The sequence below is a fragment of the Oncorhynchus keta genome, chromosome 22 (genome assembly GCF_023373465.1).
Source record: "Oncorhynchus keta strain PuntledgeMale-10-30-2019 chromosome 22, Oket_V2, whole genome shotgun sequence".
Classification (NCBI taxonomy): Eukaryota; Metazoa; Chordata; class Actinopteri; order Salmoniformes; family Salmonidae; genus Oncorhynchus; species Oncorhynchus keta.
The window spans coordinates 48,110,384-48,131,603 of NC_068442.1; the positions used below are offsets into that span (position 1 = coordinate 48,110,384).

The 21,220-nt window shown below is 47.1% G+C and overlaps 1 protein-coding gene and 2 long non-coding RNA genes across 15 annotated transcripts in view; 1 reads left to right on the top strand and 2 right to left on the bottom strand.

Annotated features, from left to right (window-relative positions):
* LOC118400695 (run domain Beclin-1-interacting and cysteine-rich domain-containing protein-like) overlaps positions 1 to 21,220 on the top strand; it is a 128,907-nt gene that overhangs the window by 81,558 nt on the left and 26,129 nt on the right. For 2 of the 4 annotated variants that reach the window (XM_052475408.1, XM_052475411.1), the window contains exons 3-9: positions 450 to 533; positions 7,510 to 7,669; positions 9,085 to 9,191; positions 9,515 to 9,734; positions 10,778 to 11,242; positions 19,005 to 19,052; positions 19,834 to 19,932. In XM_052475408.1, coding sequence (XP_052331368.1) covers positions 450 to 533; positions 7,510 to 7,669; positions 9,085 to 9,191; positions 9,515 to 9,734; positions 10,778 to 11,242; positions 19,005 to 19,052; positions 19,834 to 19,932 — 1,183 coding nt within the window. The remainder of the gene's footprint in view (positions 1 to 449; positions 534 to 7,509; positions 7,670 to 9,084; positions 9,192 to 9,514; positions 9,735 to 10,777; positions 11,243 to 19,004; positions 19,053 to 19,833; positions 19,933 to 21,220) is intronic. The other 2 variants (XM_052475409.1, XM_052475410.1) reach the window with 2 other exon arrangements.
* LOC127910696 (uncharacterized) lies at positions 4,291 to 7,488 on the bottom strand. Of its 2 annotated transcripts, XR_008075794.1 has the most exons (4): positions 7,403 to 7,488; positions 7,199 to 7,237; positions 7,042 to 7,158; positions 4,291 to 6,967 (listed from the first exon to the last, which is right to left on the bottom strand). It is a non-coding gene; the product is annotated as an uncharacterized LOC127910696 (long non-coding RNA). The 2 variants fall into 2 exon arrangements; XR_008075793.1 differs by having other exon boundaries at positions 4,291 to 7,158.
* On the bottom strand, positions 11,253 to 15,693 carry LOC127910695 (uncharacterized). Of its 9 annotated transcripts, none has more exons than XR_008075790.1 (4): positions 12,510 to 15,693; positions 12,119 to 12,461; positions 11,972 to 12,020; positions 11,253 to 11,873 (listed from the first exon to the last, which is right to left on the bottom strand). It is a non-coding gene; the product is annotated as an uncharacterized LOC127910695 (long non-coding RNA). The 9 variants fall into 9 exon arrangements; XR_008075787.1 differs by having other exon boundaries at positions 11,253 to 11,922; XR_008075791.1 differs by having other exon boundaries at positions 11,253 to 11,726; positions 11,825 to 11,873; positions 11,972 to 12,461.

Sequence of the window (21,220 nt, forward strand, 5' to 3'; positions counted from 1 at the left end):
ACTGTTAGGCTGGCAGAAGATTATGAAACGTGTTGCGGATTAAAGAACCAGTGTGTCTGTGTAGTGGAAAAACACTGACTGTCTGAGCAAGGCGTGGCTTAATATTTGAACTTGTGTGTGTGTGTGTTATAAAGACTATTTTCATTCTTGACTTTAGAGCGGCTCTCGTGAATGAACTGTACTAACCTTTTGCATAAGCTGAGTCTTTAGCCAATTATTATTATAAACCCAGGGTTTTACGAACCTCGGAGATTAGTCAAAGTTTATTGATTGTTAGTTATTATCATTGTGATCGAAAATTCTCGTGACAAAGAGCTGCTGACAATGAACAGATCATAATTGTTCTGCTTTTTCTCAGATTCTATTTAGTATATATATTTTTTATGCTAGAAGATGAGCCTCATACCAATGCCATTGTACTGTAGTAAAAGGCTGGTTTTGCGTTGCAGGTGTACTACAAGCAGAAAGACTACTGGCCCTTTGTGTGGCGTGTCCGCTCCGTCAGCCCTCACCTGGCCTCTCATGTAGAACAGGTATGTCAGCCCTCACCTGGCCTCTCATGTAGAACAGGTATGTCAGCCCTCACCTGGCCTCTCATGTAGAACAGGTATGTCAGCCCTCACCTGGCCTCTCATGTAGAACAGGTACGTCAGCCCTCACCTGGCCTCTCATGTAGAACAGGTATGTCAGCCCTCACCTGGCCTCTCATGTAGAACAGGTATGTCAGCCCTCACCTGGCCTCTCATGTAGAACAGGTATGTCAGCCCTCACCTGGCCTCTCATGTAGAACAGGTATGTCAGCCCTCACCTGGCCTCTCATGTAGAACAGGTATGTCAGCCCTCACCTGGCCTCGTATGTAGAACAGGTATGTCAGCCCTCACCTGGCCTCTCATGTAGAACAGGTATGTCAGCCCTCACCTGGCCTCTCATGTAGAACAGGTATGTCAGCCCTCACCTGGCCTCTCATGTAGAACAGGTATGTCAGCCCTCACCTGGCCTCTCATGTAGAACAGGTATGTCAGCCCTCACCTGGCCTCGTAAATAGAACAGGTATGTCAGCCCCCACCTGGCCTCTCATGTAGAACAGGGTATGTCAGCCCTCACCTGGCCTCGTAAATAGAACAGGTATGTCAGCCCTCACCTGGCCTCGTAAATAGAACAGGTATGTCAGCCCTCACCTGGCCTCGTAAATAGAACAGATATGTCAGCCCTCACCTGGCCTCGTAAATAGAACAGGTATGTCAGCCCTCACCTGGCCTCTCATGTAGAACAGGTATGTCAGCCCTCACCTGGCCTCGTAAATAGAACAGGTATGTCAGCCCTCACCTGGCCTCTCATGTAGAACAGGTATGTCAGCCCTCACCTGGCCTCGTAAATAGAACAGGTATGTCAGCCCTCACCTGGCCTCGTAAATAGAACAGGTATGTCAGCCCTCACCTGGCCTCGTAAATAGAACGGGTATGTCAGCCCTCACCTGGCCTCGTAAATAGAACAGGTATGTCAGCCCTCACCTGGCCTCGTAAATAGAACAGGTATGTCAGCCCTCACCTGGCCTCTCATGTAGAACAGGTATGTCAGCCCTCACCTGGCCTCTCATGTAGAACAGGTATGTCAGCCCTCACCTGGCCTCTCATGTAGAACAGGTATGTCAGCCCTCACCTGGCCTCTCATGTAGAACGGGTACGTCAGCCCTCACCTGGCCTCTCATGTAGAACGGGTACATCAGCCCTCACCTGGCCTCTCATGTAGAACAGGTATGTCAGCCCTCACCTGGCCTCTCATGTAGAACAGGTATGTCAGCCCTCACCTGGCCTCTCATGTAGAACAGGTATGTCAGCCCTCACCTGGCCTCTCATGTAGAACAGGTATGTCAGCCCTCACCTGGCCTCTCATGTAGAACAGGTATGTCAGCCCTCACCTGGCCTCTCATGTAGAACAGGTATGTCAGCCCTCACCTGGCCTCGTAATAGAACAGGTATGTCAGCCCTCACCTGGCCTCTCATGTAGAACAGGTATGTCAGCCCTCACCTGGCCTCTCATGTAGAACAGGTATGTCAGCCCTCACCTGGCCTCTCATGTAGAACAGGTACGTCAGCCCTCACCTGGCCTCTCATGTAGAACAGGTATGTCAGCCCTCACCTGGCCTCTCATGTAGAACAGGTATGTCAGCCCTCACCTGGTCAGCCCTCACCTGGCCTCTCATGTAGAACAGGTATGTCAGCCCTCACCTGGCCTCTCATGTAGAACAGGTATGTCAGCCCTCACCTGGCCTCTCATGTAGAACAGGTACGTCAGCCCTCACCTGGCCTCTCATGTAGAACAGGTACGTCAGCCCTCACCTGGCCTCTCATGTAGAACAGGTATGTCAGCCCTCACCTGGCCTCTCATGTAGAACAGGTATGTCAGCCCTCACCTAGAACAGGTATGTCAGCCCTCACCTGGCCTCTCATGTAGAACAGGTATGTCAGACCCCCCCCGGGCCTCTCATGTAGAACAGGTATGTCAGCCCTCACCTGGCCTCTCATGTAGAACAGGTATGTCAGCCCTCACCTGGCCTCGTAAATAGAACAGGTATGTCAGCCCCCACCTGGCCTCTCATGTAGAACAGGGTATGTCAGCCCTCACCTGGCCTCTCATGTAGAACAGGTATGTCAGCCCTCACCTGGCCTCGTAAATAGAACAGGTATGTCAGCCCTCACCTGGCCTCGTAAATAGAACAGATATGTCAGCCCTCACCTGGCCTCGTAAATAGAACAGGTATGTCAGCCCTCACCTGGCCTCTCATGTAGAACAGGTATGTCAGCCCTCACCTGGCCTCTCAGGTATGTCAGCCCTCACCTGGCCTCGTAAATAGAACAGGTATGTCAGCCCTCACCTGGCCTCGTAAATAGAACAGGTATGTCAGCCCTCACCTGGCCTCGTAAATGTATGTCAGCCCTCACCTGGCCTCGTAAATAGAACGGGTATGTCAGCCCTCACCTGGCCTCGTAAATAGAACAGGTATGTCAGCCCTCACCTGGCCTCGTAAATAGAACAGGTATGTCAGCCCTCACCTGGCCTCTCATGTAGAACAGGTATGTCAGCCCTCACCTGGCCTCTCATGTAGAACAGGTATGTCAGCCCTCACCTGGCCTCTCATGTAGAACAGGATGTCAGCCCTCACCTGGCCTCTCATGTAAGTCAGCCCTCACCTGGCCTCTCATGTGACGGGTACATCAGTAGAACAGGTATGTCAGCCCTCACCTGGCCTCTCATGTAGAACAGGTATGTCAGCCCTCACCTGGCCTCTCATGTAGAACAGGTATGTCAGCCCTCACCTGGCCTCTCATGTAGAACAGGTGTCAGCCCTAATTATGTCAGCCCTCACCTGGCCTCGTAAATAGAACGGGTATGTCAGCCCTCACCTGGCCTCTCATGTAGAACAGGTATGTCAGCCCTCACCTGGCCTCTCATGTAGAACAGGTATGTCAGCCCTCACCTGGCCTCTCATGTAGAACAGGTACGTCAGCCCTCACCTGGCCTCTCATGTGAACAGGTATGTCAGCCCTCACCTGGCCTCTCAGAACAGGTATGTCAGCCCTCACCTGGCCTCTCATGTAGAACAGGTATTCAGCCCTCAAACGGGTATGTCAGCCCTCACCTGGCCTCGTAAAGGGTATGTCAGCCCTCACCTGGCCTCTCTTAATTAATCACTCTCATCAACGGGTACATCAGCCCTCACCTGCCTCTCATGTAGAACGGGTATGTCAGCCCTCACCTGGCCTCGTTAACGGGTATGTTATCTCCTTCCAATGAGATTCACCCGTGTATATTATGGTGGATCCAGTACAGTTTGTTGTGACCACAGACATCAGCTGCATCCCAAATGGCACCATATTCCCTACTTAGGCACTACCTACCCTGTTACATACCAAACAGATCTAAATCTGAACTGGACCAGGTTGACAATGAGTTTAAAAGAAGGACCATGACTTTCTTAATTAATACTTCATCAGATCTCCTTGACCTGCTGCTACTGCCCTTTTTACATTAGCACAAACAGATCTCAGACCAGGCTACTGTTACATACCAAACAGATCTCAGACCAGGCTACTGTTACATACCAAACAGATCTCAGACCAGGCTACTGTTACATACCAAACAGATCTCAGACCAGGCTACTGTTACATACCAAACAGATCTCAGACCAGGCTACTGTTACATACCAAACAGATCTCAGACCAGGCTACTGTTACATACCAAACAGATCTCAGACCAGGCTACTGTTACATACCAAACAGATCTCAGACCAGGCTACTGTTACATACCAAACAGATCTCAGACCAGGCTACTGTTACATACCAAACAGATCTCAGACCAGGCTACTGTTACATACCAAACAGATCTCAGACCAGGCTACTGTTACATACCAAACAGATCTCAGACCAGGCTACTGTTACATACCAAACAGATCTCAGAACAGGCTACTGTTACAGATCTCAGAACAGGCTACTGTTACATACCAAACAGATCTCAGACCAGGCTACTGTTACATACCAAACAGATCTCAGAACAGGCTACTGTTACATACCAAACAGATCTCAGACCAGGCTACTGTTACAGATCTCAGACCAGGCTACTGTTACAGATCTCAGACCAGGCTACTGTTACATACCAAACAGCTGGAGAGACTGGGATCAGCCACAGAGAGAGTGGTCACCTGTTTATATAATGGTTATGTGAGCACAGCTTTGATGTGAGTTTCTCTCTCATATTTCAAATGTCATGTGTCTCTATAAACAGTGTTGTAATGATGTGCAAATAGTTAAAGTACTAAAGGGAATATAAATAAACATGGGTTGTATTTACAATGGTGTTTGTTCTTCACTGGTTGCCCTTGTGGCAACAGGTCACAAATCCTGCTGCTGTGATGGCCCACTGTGGTATTTAACCTTGTAGAGATGCGACACATCTTGCTGCTGTGATGGCACACTGTGGCATTTAACCTTGTAGAGATGCGACACATCTTGCTGCTGTGATGGCACACTGTGGTATTTCACCCAGTAGATATGGGACACATCTTGCTGCTGTGATGGCCCACTGTGGTATTTCACCCAGTAGATATGGGACACATCTTGCTGCTGTGATGGCACACTGTGGTACTTCACCCAGTAGATATGGGACACATCTTGCTGCTGTGATGGCACACTGTGGTACTTCACCCAGTAGATATGGGACACATCTTGCTGCTGTGATGGCACACTGTGGTATTTCACCCAGTAGATATGGGAATTTATCAAAATAGGATTTGTTTTTTAAATCTGTTTAATCTGAGGGAAATATGTCTCTCTAATATGGTCATACATTTGGCAGGAGGTTAGGAAGTGCAGCTCAGTTTCCATCTAATTTTCTGGGCAGTGGGCGCATAGCCTGTCTTCTCTTGAGAGCCAGGTCTGCCTACGGCGGCCTTTCTCAATAGCAAAGCTATGCTCACTGAGTCTGTACGTAGTCAAAGCTTTCCTTAAGTTTGGGTCAGCGACAGTGGTCAGGTATTCTACCACGGAGTACTCTCTGTTTAGGGCCCACTAGCGTTTTAGTTTGCTCTCTTTTTTTGTTAATTGTTTCGAAGGTGTCAAGTAATTAATTTTCTCATAATTTGGTTGGGTCTAATTGTGTTGCTGTCCTGGGGCTCTGTGTGGTCTGTTTGTGAACAGAGCCCCGGGACCAGCTTCCTTAGGGGCCTCCAGGATCATCTCTCTGTAGGTGATGGCTTGGTTATGGAAGGTTTGGGAATCGCTTCCTTTTTTTGATGGTTGTCAAATTTAAAAGTTTTTTTCTGGATTTTGATAATTAGCGGATATCGACCTAATTCTGCTCTGCGTTCTCAATTTTGGTGTTTGTCCCATTGTGTGAATTCTTGGTTGGCGAGCCGGGCCCCAGACCTCACAACCGTAAAGGGCAATGGGTTAAATAACTTATTCAAGTGTTTTTCTCTCTGTCTCTATTGATTTCTCTCCTTCATCCTCTCATCTATTCTCCCTCTTTGTTTTTCCTCCTCCTTACCCTTCTATTCCATCACTTCCCCTCTCTCTCTCTCCTATATACTCCTATTTTCTCGCTCTCTCTCTCCCTCTCCCATCACCTCTCTCCTTCACCTCTCGCTCTCTCCCTCTCCCATCACCTCTCTCCTTCCCCTCTCTCTCTCTCCTATATACTCCTATTTTCTCGCTCTCTCTCTCCCTCTCCCATCACCTCTCTCCTTCCCCTCTCTCTCTCTACCAACACCTCTCTCCTTCACCTCTCGCTCTCTCCCTCTCCCATCACCTCTCTCCTTCCCCTCTCTCTCTCTCCTATATACTCCTATTTTCTCGCTCTCTCTCTCCCTCTCCCATCACCTCTCTCCTTCCCCTCTCTCTCTCTACCAACACCTCTCTCCTTCACCTCTCGCTCTCTCCCTCTCCCATCACCTCTCTCCTTCCCCTCTCTCTCTCTCCTATATACTCCTATTTTCTCGCTCTCTCTCTCCCTCTCCCATCACCTCTCTCCTTCCTCTCTCTCTCTCTCCCTCTACCAACACCTCTCTCCTTCCCCTCTCTCTCTCCCTCTACCAACACCTCTCTCCTTCCTCTCTCTCTCTCTCCCTCTACCAACACCTCTCTCCTTCCCCTCTCTCTCTCCCTCTACCAACACCTCTCTCCTTCACCTCTCTCTCTCTCCCTCTACCAACACCTCTCTCCTTCCCCTCTCTCTCTCCCTCTACCAACACCTCTCTCCTTCACCTCTCGCTCTCTCCCTCTACCATCACCTCTCTCCTTCACCTCTCGCTCTCTCCCTCTACCATCACCTCTCGCTCTCTCCCTCTACCATCACCTCTCTCCTTCCCCTCTCGCTCTCTCCCTCTACCATCACCTCTCTCCTTCCCCACTCGCTCTCTCTCTCTACCATCACCTCTCTCCTTCCCCACTCGCTCTCTCTCTCTACCATCACCTCTCTCCTTCCCCTCTCGCTCTCTCTCTACCATCACCTCTCTCCTTCCCCTCTCGCTCTCTCTCTACCATCACCTCTCTCCTTCCCCTCTCGCTCTCTCCCTCTACCATCACCTCTCTCCTTCCCCTCTCGCTCTCTCCCTCTACCATCACCTCTCTCCTTCCCCTCTCGCTCTCTCCCTCTACCATCACCTCTCTCCTTCCCCCTCTCGCTCTCTCTCTCTACCATCACCTCTCTCCTTCCCCTCTCGCTCTCTCCCTCTACCATCACCTCTCTCCTTCACCTCTCTCTCTCTCCCTCTACCAACACCCTCTCCTTCCCCTCTCGCTCCCTCTCCCTCTACCTTCACCTCTCTCCTTCACCTCTCTCTCTCCTCTCTACCACCATCACCTCTTCTCCTCACCCTCTCCTTCCCCTCTCTCTCTCTACCATCACCTCTCTCCTTCCCCTCTCGCTCTCTCCCTCTACCATCACCTCTCTCCTTCCCCTCTCGCTCTCTCCCTCTACCATCACCTCTCTCATTCCCCTCTCTGGCCCTGTAGTTTAGTAAGCTGGAGCCTGTGCTGAGCAGTGGGCTGAAGAGTGTTGGGGAGGGTTACAAGGCCGAGCGCTGGCTGCTGCACAGCCTACAGGTCCACCTGCTGTCAGCCCAGCTCCGACCCCTGCTCAAACACCAGGGACACACGAGCAAGTACTACAATGGTAAGAGTGGGAGACAAAACAGATTTGGCATTTGAACCCAACAAAAATCTGCCTGATGAGCGAGAGTGGGCGGGGGAGCGAGAGTGGGCGGGGGAGCGAGAGTGGGCGGGGGAGCGAGAGTGAGAGGCACACCAATCATTCTCTCCCTGTCTCTCTGTGTGGGTGTGAGGTTGAGCCAAACCAATACCATTTGCAAATAGAAATTTGATGAAAGAATGATGTAATCAATCTTCTGGGTCTTGGATGTTGATTGACTGAGTGTATTATAGATTTTTACACTGCCCCTATCTTATCTTGACTTTCTCCCTTTTCTCTCCTCTCTCTCCCCATGCCTCTCTCTCTCTCTCCCCATGCCTCTCTCTCTCTCTCCCCATGCCTCTCTCTCTCTCTCTCCCCATGCCTCTCTCTCTCTCTCTCCCCATGCCTCTCTCTCTCTCTCTCCCCATGCCTCTCTCTCTCTCTCTCTCTCCCCATGCCTCTCTCTCTCTCTCTCTCCCCATGCCTCTCTCTCTCTCTCTCTCCCCATGCCTCTCTCTCTCTCTCTCTCCCCATGCCTCTCTCTCTCTCTCTCCCCATGCCTCTCTCTCTCTCTCTTCCCATGCCTCTCTCTCTCTCTCTCCCCATGCCTCTCTCTCTCTCTCTCCCCCTGCCTCTCTCTCTCTCTCTCCCCATGCCTCTCTCTCTCTCTCTCCCCATGCCTCTCTCTCTCTCTCTCCCCATGCCTCTCTCTCTCTCTCCCCATGCCTCTCTCTCTCTCTCTCCCCATGCCTCTCTCTCTCTCTCTCCCCATGCCTCTCTCTCTCTCTCTCTCCCCATGCTCTCTCTCTCTCTCTCTCCCCATGCCTCTCTCTCTCTCTCTCTCCCCATGCCTCTCTCTCTCTCTCTCTCTCCCCATGCCCCTCTCTCTCTCTCTCTCTCCCCATGCCTCTCTCTCTCTCTCTCTCTCTCTCCCCATGCCTCCTCTCTCTCTCTCTCTCTCTCCCCATGCCTCTCTCTCTCTCTCTCTCTCTCTCCCCATGCCTCTCTCTCTCTCTCTCTCTCTCCCCCTCCCTCTCTCTCTCTCTCTCTCTCTCTCCCCCTCCCTCTCTCTCTCTCTCTCTCTCTCTCTCCCCATGCCTCTCTCTCTCTCTCTCTCTCTCTCCCCATGCCTCTCTCTCTCTCTCTCTCTCCCCATGCCTCTCTCTCTCTCTCTCTCTCCCCATGCCTCTCTCTCTCTCTCTCTCTCCCCATCCCTCTCTCTCTCTCTCTCTCTCCCCATACCTCTCTCTCTCTCTCTCTCTCTCCCCATGCCTCTCTCTCTCTCTCTCTCTCTCCCCATGCCTCTCTCTCTCTCTCTCTCTCTCCCCATGCCTCTCTCTCTCTATATCTCTCTCTATATCTCTCTCTATATCTCTATATATCTATATCTCTCTCAGTGGAGGCCTTTCTACTGAGTGAGCCCCATGTGGCGGCCATGTTCCAGTGTCTGGAGGCCGTGGAGCAAAACAACCCCCGTCTTCTGGCCCTTGTCAACACAGTTAAGGTGACACACACACACACACACACAGATATAGAGTTGAGCAGGCACACCAATCATTCTCTCCCTGTCTCTCTGTGTGCTTGTTGGTGTCTCAGGCTCCTATCCCTGATATGCTCTTCAGTGGCTGATCTCTCTCTCTCTCTCTCTACCTCTCATTCCTTATGTCTTTTCCATTACCTCTCAGCTTTGCCAATCTGAAATTATTTCCTTTTTTCTCTTCATGTTTTTACTTGAATTTTCTTTCCCCTATACTTCATTTTCCGTGCCTGTATTCATATCTTATAGTACCTCTCCTCTAATCCACCCCCTCTCTCTTCCTCTCTCAGCTGTCCACTCTAATGTGCTCTCCGTACATGGAGGGCCTGTTGAAGAGTCAGAGTCTGGGTGTTCTGCCGGGGGGCGGCTGGAGGTCCGGGGAAGGTCAGGGTCCTCCCAGAGGGGAGCTCAACCACAGGCTCACCACCTCCCAGTGCTCCCTCCCCCACCGAGACGGAGGACTCACGCCCAACAGTAATAACACAGGGGCCATCTCAGAGAGCAACTCAGGTGAGGGAGGAGTGAAGGGACATAGGGAGAGGGATAATGAGGTAGGGAAGGAGAGGGGTAATGGGGAGGGAGAGGGTTAATGAGGTAGGGAGGGAGAGGGGTAATGAGAGGGAAATAAATAGGGGGGAGAGGGATGGTGAGAGGGGGGAGAGAGGGAGGGTAGAGGGAGGGAGAGGGGGATGGTGAGAGAGGGGGGGGTAGAGGGAGGGACAGTGGGGGAGACTATATTGGAGCAACAGTTTGGAGGTTAGACTAGACATGCGCTCTGTGGCGGTAGGTAGCATGCTGTTTAAGACCGCTGGGCCAGTAACTGAAAGTCAGAGCCGACGTGCCCCTGAGCAAGACACTTAACCCTAATTGCTCCTGTAAACCACTGTGGACAAGTGTAAAATGTCAATCTTTTTGCGTCATCATTACAATGAGTCACTCTGGACCACAATGAGTCACTCTGGACCACAATGAGTCACTCTGGACCACAATGAGTCACTCTGGACCACAATGAGTCACTCTGGTCCACAATGAGTCACTCTGGTCCACAATGAGTCACTCTGGTCCACAATGAGTCACTCTGGTCCACAATGAGTCACTCTGGTCCACAATGAGTCACTCTGGTCCACAATGAGTCACTCTGGTCCACAATGAGTCACTCTGGTCCACAATGAGTCACTCTGGTGGTAAACCGACACGCTCCCCACCCAACCTGACAGAGCTTGCGAGGATATGTGGAGAACAATGGGAGAAACTCCCCAAATACAGGTGTGCCAAACTTGTAGTGTCATATCCAAGAATACTCCAGGATATAATGGGTAGAAAAGGTGCTTCAACAAAGTACTGAGTTAAGGGCCTGAATACTTGTGAGATTTCAGTTTTTTATTTTATTTTTATAAATGTGCAAAAAAAAAAGAAGTTTTTTGCTTTGTCATTTATAGTGTGTTGGTAACAAACTGTGGAAAAAGTCAAGGGGTCTGAATACTTTCTGAAGGCACTAAATATAGAGTTATATTTCTAAGATTTAGCCCATACTGTTCTTGTTTCCCTTCTAGACTCCACTCCAGCCGCTAGGGCCTCGGGAGCCCCCTGGGGGTGTGTGGGGGGGTCCGAGGGAGATGGCGAAAGGGGCATGAGCCCCCCTCCCGGTCCCTCAGTGCTGGTCCCCTCCATCGCCCTGACAGAGCCCGCCTCCTCATGCCCTGCCCACTCCGACGCCCTAGACTCTGGCGAGGGCGACTACGACGACGGCCCCGAGTATCTGGCTATCGGTAACCTGGGGCATCGTAGTAATCGCCGCGACTCCCAAAGCTCCACCCCCGGTGGCGATCCTTGCGGCGGCGAATCGGATGGTGAGATTCAGATCCAGTCCCCTGGAAGGAGCTCCTTGGCTTCGGTCCCACCTCCCACACCTCGAAGGTCATCCTTTTCAGAGGGTCAGAGAGAGCCGGGTCGGGGGGGCAGCAGAGGGCACGTCCGCTCAATGTCCGACACAGGGATCAACAGCAAACATAGACATGGTGAGCGTGTGTGTGTACAGCAGGTGAGAGGCTAGGGTATGTTTTCTGAGCGTGAGAGCAAGCCTGTAAGTGTCTTACGTTGTTTTGGTGTGAATTGAAATGTTAAAAAAAGGCAATGCAAGCACATCGGATTGCATCAGCTGAATGTGTGTAAGACCAGTGTTTGTGTAAAAGTTTGGCTATGCTGCAGAGAGAGGGTCTGCATGCCAAGGGGGTGTGAATCAAATCCTGCACATTTCTTGTCTCTCTGATGCTCAGTTACCACAGTGCCACTGCTACTAAAACTACCTGTCTCTCTGATGCTCAGTTACCACAGTGCCACTGCTACTAAAACTACCTGTCTCTCTGATTCTCAGTTACCACAGTGCCACTGCTACTAAAACTACCTGACTCTCTCATGCTCAGTTACCACAGTGCCACTGCTACTAAAACTACCTGTCTCTCTGATGCTCAGTTACCACAGTGCCACTGCTACTAAAACTACCTGTCTCTCTGATTCTCAGTTACCACAGTGCCACTGCTACTAAAACTACCTGTCTCTCTGATGCTCAGTTACCACAGTGCCACTGCTTTTAAAACTACCTGTCTCTCTGATGCTCAGTTACCACAGTGCCACTGCTTCTAAAACTACCTGTCTCTCTCATGCTCAGTTACCACAGTGCCACTGCTACTAAAACTACCTGTCTCTCTCATGCTCAGTTACCACAGTGCCACTGCAACTAAAACTACCTGTCTCTCTGATGCTCAGTTACCACAGTGCCACTGCTTCTAAAACTACCTGTCTCTCTCATGCTCAGTTACCACAGTGCCACTGCTACTAAAACTACCTGTCTCTCTCATGCTCAGTTACCACAGTGCCACTGCTACTAAAACTACCTGTCTCTCTGATGCTCAGTTACCACAGTGCCACTGCTTCTAAAACTACCTGTCTCTCTGATGCTCAGTTACCACAGTGCCACTGCTACTAAAACTACCTGTCTCTCTGATGCTCATTTACCACAGTGCCACTGCTACTAAAACTACCTGTCTCTCTGATTCTCAGTTACCACAGTGCCACTGCTACTAAAACTACCTGTCTCTCTCATGCTCAGTTACCACAGTGCCACTGCTACTAAAACTACCTGTCTCTCTGATGCTCAGTTACCACAGTGCCACTGCTACTAAAACTACCTGTCTCTCTGATGCTCAGTTACCACAGTGCCACTGCTTTTAAAACTACCTGTCTCTCTGATGCTCAGTTACCACAGTGCCACTGCTTTAAAACTACCTGTCTCTCTGATGCTCAGTTACCACAGTGCCACTGCTTCTAAAACTACCTGTCTCTCTGATGCTCAGTTACCACAGTGCCACTGCTTCTAAAACTACCTGTCTCTCTGATGCTCAGTTACCACAGTGCCACTGCTTCTAAAACGACTTTACTTTACCTCATCCTCTATTTTCACACTGCTAACCGCTCTCCTCTCAATTCAAATCAACGGGCTTGATTGTCATTGGAACACGTGTTTACATTATGAAAGTAAATCGAATAGGCAATAAAGAATTTGTAAATTAACAAGGGGAACCCTCACAAAAGTTTAAGAATATAGACATTTCAAATGTTATATTATTGGCTTTGTACAGTGTTGTAACAATGTGCAAGTAGTTGAAGTACAAAAGGGAAAATAAATAAACAGAAAGACATATCGATTGTGCAACCAAGGCTGGTAAAACCCCTGGATCATTGTTATTCTAACTTCCACGACTCATATAAGGCCCTCCCCCGACCTCCTTTCGGAAAAGCTGACCACGACTCCATTTTGTTGCTTCCAGCCTATAGACAGAAGCTGAAACAGGAAGCTCCCGCGCTCAGGTCTGTTCAATGCTGGTGGATTGAGATATGTCCCGCATTGCGTCCAACAACAACATTGACGAATACTCTGATTCGGTGAGCGAGTTCATTAGAAAGTGCATTGGCGATGTCGTACCCACAGCAACTATTAAAACATTTCCAAACCAGAAACCGTGGATTGATGGCAGCATTCGCGCGAAACTGAAAGCGTGAACCACTGCTTTTAATCAGGGCAAGGTGACCGGAAACATGACCGAATACAAACAGTGTAACTATTCCCTCCGCAAGGCAATCAAACAAGCTAAGCGTCAGTATAGAGACAAAGTAGAGTCACAATTCAACGGCTCAGACACACGAGGTATGTGGCAGGGTCTACAGTCAATAACGGATTACAAAAAGAAAACCAGCCCCGTCGCGGACCAAGATGTCATGCAGACAGACTAAATAACTTATTTGCACGCTTTGAGGACAATACAGTGCCACTGACACGGCCCGCTACCAAAACCTGTGGACTGTCCTTCACTGCAGCTGACGTGAGTAAAACATTTAAACGTGTTAACCCTCGCAAGGCTGCAGGCCCAGACGGCATCCCTAGCCACATCCTCAGAGCATGCGCAGACCAGTTGGCTGGTGTGTTTACGGACATATTCAATCAAACCTTATCCCAGTCTGCTGTCCCTACATGCTTCGAAAGGGCCACCATTGTTCCTGTTCCCAAGAAAGCTAAGGTAACTGAGCTAAACAACTACCGCCCCGTAGCACTCACTTCCGTCATAATGAAGTTCTTTGAGAGACTAGTCAAGGACCACCCTACCTGACACCCTAGACCCACTCAAATTTGCTTACCGCCCCAATAGGTCCACAGATGACGCAATTTCAAATCAAATCAAATTTTCTACCACACTGCCCTAACCCATCTGGACAAGAGGAATACCTATGTGAGAATGCTGTTCATCGACAAGAGCTCAGCATTTAATACCATAGTACCCTCAACTCGTCATCAAGCTCGAGACCCTGGGTCTCGACCCCGCCCTGTGCAACTGGGTACTGGACTTCCTGACGGGCCGCCCCCAGGTGGTGAGGGTAGGTAACATCTCCACCCCGCTGATCTCCACACATCACGGACAAACTGAATTGGTCCACCGACACAGACCGTGTTGTAAAGAAGGCGCAGCAGCGCCTCTTCAACCTCAGGAGGCTGAAGAAATTTGGCTTGTCACCAAAAGCACTCACAAACTTCTACAGATGCACAATCGAGAGCATCCTGTCGTATCACCGCCTGGTACGGCAACTGCTCCGCCCTCAACCGTAAGGCTCTCCAGAGGGTAGTGAGGTCTGCACAACGCATCACCGGGGGCAAACTACCTGCCCTCCAGGACACCTACACCACCCGATGTTACAGGAAGGCCATAAAGATCATCAAGGACAACAACCACCCGAACCATTGCCAGTTCACCCCACTATTATCCAGAAGGCGAGGTCAGTACAGGTGCATCAAAGCTGGGACCGAGAGACTGAAAAACAGCTTCTATCTCAAGGCCATCAGACTGTTAAACAGCCACCACTAACATTGAGTGGCTGCTGCCAACACACTGACTCAACTCCAGCCACTTTAATAATGGGAATTGATGGAAAAAATGTATCACTAGCCACTTTAAACAATGCCACTTAATGTTTACATACCCTACATTACTCATCTCATATGTATATACTGTACTCGATACCATCTACTGCATCTTGCCTATGCCGTTCTGTACCATCACTCATTCATATCTTTATGTACATATTCTTTATCCCTTTACACTTGTGTGTGTATAAGGTAGTAGTTGTGGAATTGTTAGGTTAGATTACTCGTTGGTTACTACTGCATTGTCGGAACTAGAAGCACAAGCATTTCGCTACACTCTCATTAACATCTGCTAACCATGTGTATGTGACAAATAAAATTTGATTTCATAGGTGGTATTTACAATGTTTGTGTTCCACTGGTTGCCCTTTTCTCATGGCAACCGGCCACTGCTGTGACGGCACTCTGCGGTATTTCACCTAACAGATATGGGACTTTATCAATGTTTGATTTGTTTTCACATTCTTTGGGTCTGTGTGATCTGTGGGAAATATGAGTCTCTGTACTCATACATTTGGCAGGAGGTTAGGAGCTCAGTTTCCACCTCATTTTGTGGGCAGTGTGCACATAGGCAGACCTGGCTCTCAAGAGAAGACCGGCTATGGCGGCTCTGTACGCAGTCAAAGATTTTCTTCATTTTGGGTCAGTCAGTGGTAAGCTATTCTGCTGCTGTTTACTCTCTGTTTAGGGCCAAAAGCATTCTAGTTTGCTTTGTTTTTTAAATTTATTTTTTAATTACTTGACACATGGGAAATTATCTTTTTGCTTTGGTTGGGTCTAAATGTGTTTCTGTCCTGGGGCTCTGTGGGGGTCCGTTTCCTTTTGATGGCATAGAAGGCCCTTGTCTTGTCTCTCAGGTCCTTCACAGCCTTGTGGACGTTTCCTTTTGGTGCTAATGTTTAGGCAGCGGTAGGTGTCCTTCTTTGTGTGCTCTTAGGGCAATGGTGTCTAGATAAAATGATATTTGTTGGCTTGGCTACTGGACCTTTTTTGTAACATCATTATTTTTTGTCTTACTAGGTCTGACCGAATCTGTGCAGAAGATCTAGGTGCTGCTGTAGACCCTCCTTGGTTAGGGACAGAAGTACCAGGTAGTCTGCAAACAGTAGACATTTGATTTTGGAGTCTAGCAGTGTGAGGCCGGGTGATGCAGACTGTTCTAATCCCCTCGCCAATTCATGGATATATATATGTTGAAGAGGGTTGGGCTCAAGCTGCATCCCTGCCTCATTCTACGGCCCTGAGGAAAGAAATATGTGTGTTTATTGCACATTTTAACTGTACACTTGTTCTTTGTGTACATTTGATGTAGTTTTTCCACCATTAATTTATATAGCAGACCCTTTTGAGTCAAAAGCTTTTTTTGATATCATCAAAGCATGAGAAGACTTTGCTTCTTTTTTTGTTCGTTCGTCAACAAGGGTGTGCAGGGTGTATGCGATAGGAAGCCAATTTGACATTTGCGCAGGACATTGTTTTCTCTGAGGAAATGTGGAGTCTGCTGTTGATGATACTGCAGAGGATTTTTTTTTTTTTTTGATTGCTGCTGGTGCATATTACACGGTATTTATTGGGGTCAAATTTGAGTCTACTTTTGTGGATTTGGGGTGATCAGGACTTGGATTCCAAATATTAGGGAAGATTCCAGGGCTGAGGGTAATGCTGAAGGGTTTAAGTATATCCAATTTGAATTTGTGGTCTGTATATTTTATCATTTAGTTTAGTGGTCCTTCTGTAGCACAGTTGGTAGAGCATGGCGCTTGTAACTCCAGGGTAGTGGGTTCGATTCCCGGGACCACCCATACGTAGAATGTATGCACACATGACTGTAAGTCGCTTTGGATAAAAGCGTCTGCTAAATGGCATTTATTATTATTATTATATATTAGTATACCATCAACATTGTTGGTGTAGTGACCCATATCTTTAATCAAACATTTTGTCGTAGGTAAGATTCCTAAATCTTGGACAAACGCTTTTGATTCACCACTCCTCAAGGGAGGTGACGGTAGTGAGTTGGATAATTATCGGCTCATCTCTAAGCTCTCCTGTTTGGCTAAACTTCTAGAGTCATTGGTGAATAGGCAACTACAATCTTCTTTAACTGTTAACAATACTCTTTCCTGTAATCAATCTGGCTTTTAGACCTAAACACAGTACTATTACGGCCACTGTACGTGTTGTAAAATTATATTACTAATGCCCTAGATAATAGAAAGTACTGTGCCGCCTTGTTCATAGGTTTATCTAAAGCTTTTGATACTGTAGACCATGCGATACATTTGGCTGTCGTCGTTAGGACTGGGATTGGATGCCTGTCGTTTGGTTTCATGACTATCTAAAGGATAGAAGTCAGGCTGTTGGAGTCGACAGCATCCAGTCAGAGCCATTAGAGTTGGGTATGGCTGCCTTTTCCTGTTACGCTCCTCGCCTATGGAATAAGCCTGCAGACTGAACTTATACTTGAGACTCTTGTCCCCCTGTTGCTCATTTTAAATATTTATTGGAGCATTTTTATTTTTGTATTGCTTGTAACTGTTTTGGGTAATGCAAGTTATTGTGCTGTTAGTGGGAATAACCTGTTAGTAGAATAACCTGTTAGTAGAATAACCTGTTAGGGGAATAACCTGTTAGTGGGAATAACCTGTTAGTAGAATAACCTGTTAGGGGAATAACCTGTTAGGGGGAATAACCTGTTAGGGGAATAACCTGTTAGTGGGAATAACCTGTTAGGGGGAATAACCTGTTAGGGGAATAACCTGTTAGGGGGAATAACCTGTTTAGGGGGAATAACCTGTTTAGGGGGAATAACCTGTTTAGGGGGAATAACCTGTTTAGGGGAATAACCTGTTTAGGGGGAATAACCTGTTTAGGGGGAATAACCTGTTTAGGGGGAATAACCTGTTTAGGGGGAATAACCTGTTTAGGGGGAATAACCTGTTTAGGGGGAATAACCTGTTTAGGGGGAATAACCTGTTTAGGGGGAATAACCTGTTTCGGGGGAATAACCTGTTTCGGGGAATAACCTGTTTCGGGGAATAACCTGTTTCGGGGGAATAACCTGTTTCGGGGAATAACCTGTTTCGGGGGAATAACCTGTTTCGGGGAATAACCTGTTTCGGGGGAATAACCTGTTAGTGGGAATAACCTGTTTAGGGGGAATAACCTGTTTAGGGGGAATAAATAACCTGTTTCGGGGGAATAACCTAAATGTGTAAATGTAATCTGTTGCAGTATTTTTTTTGTGTGTGTTATCTGTGATGGTTTTGTTCGTCTTGTGTAGTTTTAAAAATCATTGTACTTAAACTGTATGTGTGTAAACATGTATACGCATGGCCCAGCTGTAAAAAAGACCTTGGTCTCAGGCTGTGATCCTTGTTGAAAAAAGGTGGTATAATAATACTAACAATAATAATAATAATAACAATAACAATAATACTAACAATAATAACAATAATAATAATAATAATAACACCACAGGCCTTTTGGAGGGTTTGAATTTGGTCCTGTAGCTCATCCAATGTAATTGGAGAATCCAGTGGGTTCTGGTTGTCTTTAATAGCTGATCATTTAGTAGATTATCAGGTATATGTTTTGACTGTTATATGGCTGAAAAGATTGGAGAAGTGGTTTATCCCATACACCTCCATTTTGGATAAATACCTCTCCGTGTTTGTTTAGTGTGTTCTAAATTACCCAGAAATGCTTTGATTCGATGGATTCTTCAATCACAATGAGATGTTTTCTGTCATGCTGTTCCTTCCTTCCATCTGTAACATGTCTTTAATAGGGGCGGCAGGGTGGCCTAGTGGTTAGAGCGTTGGACTAGTAACCGGAAGGTTGCGAGTTCAAACCCCCGAGCTGACAAGGTACAAATCTGTCATTCTGCCCCTGAACAGGCAGTTAACCCACTGTTCCTAGGCCGTCATTGAAAATAAGAATGTGTTCTTAACTGACTTGCCTGGTTAAATATATATATATATATTTTTATGCAGTATGCAGTTTGCTCGTCTTCGATGCCTCACGGTTGATTAGTGCTCCATTCAAGTAGATTGTGATCTGATAGGGCCGTCGGGGGGCTGACTGAATGCTCCAAGAGACTTTGGGTTGAGGTCGGTGATCATTTTATTACTGAAGACTTTGTTTTATCTACAGGTACTACTGCCAAGAGATGAGCATCTCTCTCCTCCTTCTCTTGTGCTCTCTCTTTCTCTCTCTCTCTCTGCTTTGTGGTAATTTTTTCTCTCTCTCTGCTTTGTCGTAATCTTTCCTCTCTCTCCCTGTCTCTCTTCCTTGTCTGCGTGAAGGAGGGGGCCACATGAAAATCAGCGTTATAATAGAGGATCCTGTAGCAGGTTGGCAGTGCAGTTCTTCTGCGCTCCATCACTTCCTGTTCCTCTCTCCCTTTCCCTGCCCCTCCGCATGCTATTTTTCCTTCTTCCCCTCTCACCTGGCCTTGCCTCTAGTTCTTCATTTGTGCAGTTGTTTTCTTGGTTGCTGTTTTGGATCTTAGTTTGACCAAAACAACAAGACGCTAGGCCAAAACAGCTTTGTGTTTTCATTGTGTTGGTTGGTGCACCTTACTTTTATTACATTGTGATGTTTTGATGTTTTGTTTTTTTTGGTCATTCATTGAATGCATCATAATTTTACTATCAATTGTTTCCTTTTCTCTCTGTTAATGCTTTCTGTGGCCAGTATAACTTGACATTTATTAGTTAAGAATTTGTCCAGAATCATTGTACAAAATTGTATCATCACAATATTTACTCTGGATTTGCAGAGAGTACACCACATGCACATCAATGTTTAAGACTTGATATTTGATAGATTATTACCCTGTGATGTCATTTACCTAGCTGATAACAAAACATTGAACGTTTTAATTCCTACATGTACTTTTCAATATATCCTTTGTGGGTGTCTTAATTGAGCATGTCTCAAAATGGAACGTAAAGTTGAAATCCCTATTTACTGACACAATCGATCAGTTGCCAGTCTGTTAGCTACATTTAACATGTTGAATACAGAACCAGTCAGGAAAAACAAGCTATTTCTTGGCACTTGATGATAAGACACTGATCTAATGTCCGTTCTCTGTGGTCAATCTAACGTCAGCTGTGTGTTCTGTGTCAGAATCATTGGTTGCGGAGGACTGTCGTTTGGAGGACTACAGCCCTTTTTCCCTTGGCAGCAGTGATGGCAGTACACCCAGTTCCCTCTATATGGAGTCTAGTGAGTAGACTGGTCCTAACACTAAAACTACCTGCAGTTGAAGTCAGAAGTTTACATACACTAAAAGTAATTCAAACTCGTTTTTCAACCATTCCACAAATTTCTTGTTAACAAACTATAGTTTTGGCAAGTCAGGTAGGACGTCTACTTTGTGCATGACATAAGTCATTTTTCCAACAATTGTTTACAGATAGATTATTTCACTTATAATTCACTGTATCACAATTCCAGTGGGTCAGAAGTTTACATACACTAAGTTAACTCTGCCTTTAAACAGCTTGGAAAATGCCAGAAAATTATGTCATGGTTTAGAAGCTTCTGTTAGGCTAATTGACATCAATTGGAGGTGTATCTGTGGATGTATTTCAAGGCCAACCTCCACAAATGTCTTGTTCCTGTTACCTACAGTGCCTTCAGAAAGTATTCACACCCCTTGACTTTTTCCAGTTGTGTTACAGCCTGAATTTAAAATGGAGTCAATTGAGATTTTGTGTTACTGGCCTACACACAATAGCACATAATGTCAAAGTGGAATTATGTTTTTAGATATTTTTACTAATTCATTTACAATTTAAAGCTGAGTCAATTAGTATTCAACCCCTTTGTTATGGCAAGCCTAAATAAATTCAGGAGTAAAAATGTGCTTAACAAGTCACATAATAAGTGTCGTGGACTCACTCTGTGTGCAATAATAGTGTTTAACATGATTTTTGAATGACTACCTCATCTTTGTACCCCTACACATACAAATATCTGTAAGGTCCCTCAGTCGAGCGGTGAATTTCAACTGTAGCTTAGTTGCCGGAGAGGAAGGAAACCATTCAGGGATTTCACCATGAGGCTAATGTTGACTTTAAAACATTGTAGTTACTCCACGATACTAACCTAAATGACAGTGTGAAAAGAAGGAAGCTGGTACAGAATAAAAATATTCAAAAACATCCATCCTGTTTGCAATAAGGTACTCAAGTTAAACTGTAAAAAATGTGGCAAAGAAATGACCTTTTATGTCGTGAATACAAAGTTATGTTTGGGGCAAACACAACACTTCATATTTTCAAACATGGTGGCTGCATCATGTTATGGGTATGCTTGTGTAACAGTTTTGCTTGTGTAACAGTTCTGCTTCCGTCCCTCTCCTGGGCTTGAACCAGGGACCCCTGAACACATCGACAACAGGTCACCCTTGAAGCATCGTTGCCCATGCAGAGCAAGGGATAGTACTTAAAGTTCTCAGAGTGAGTGACGTCACCGATTGAAACGCTACTAGCGCGTCCCGATAACTAGC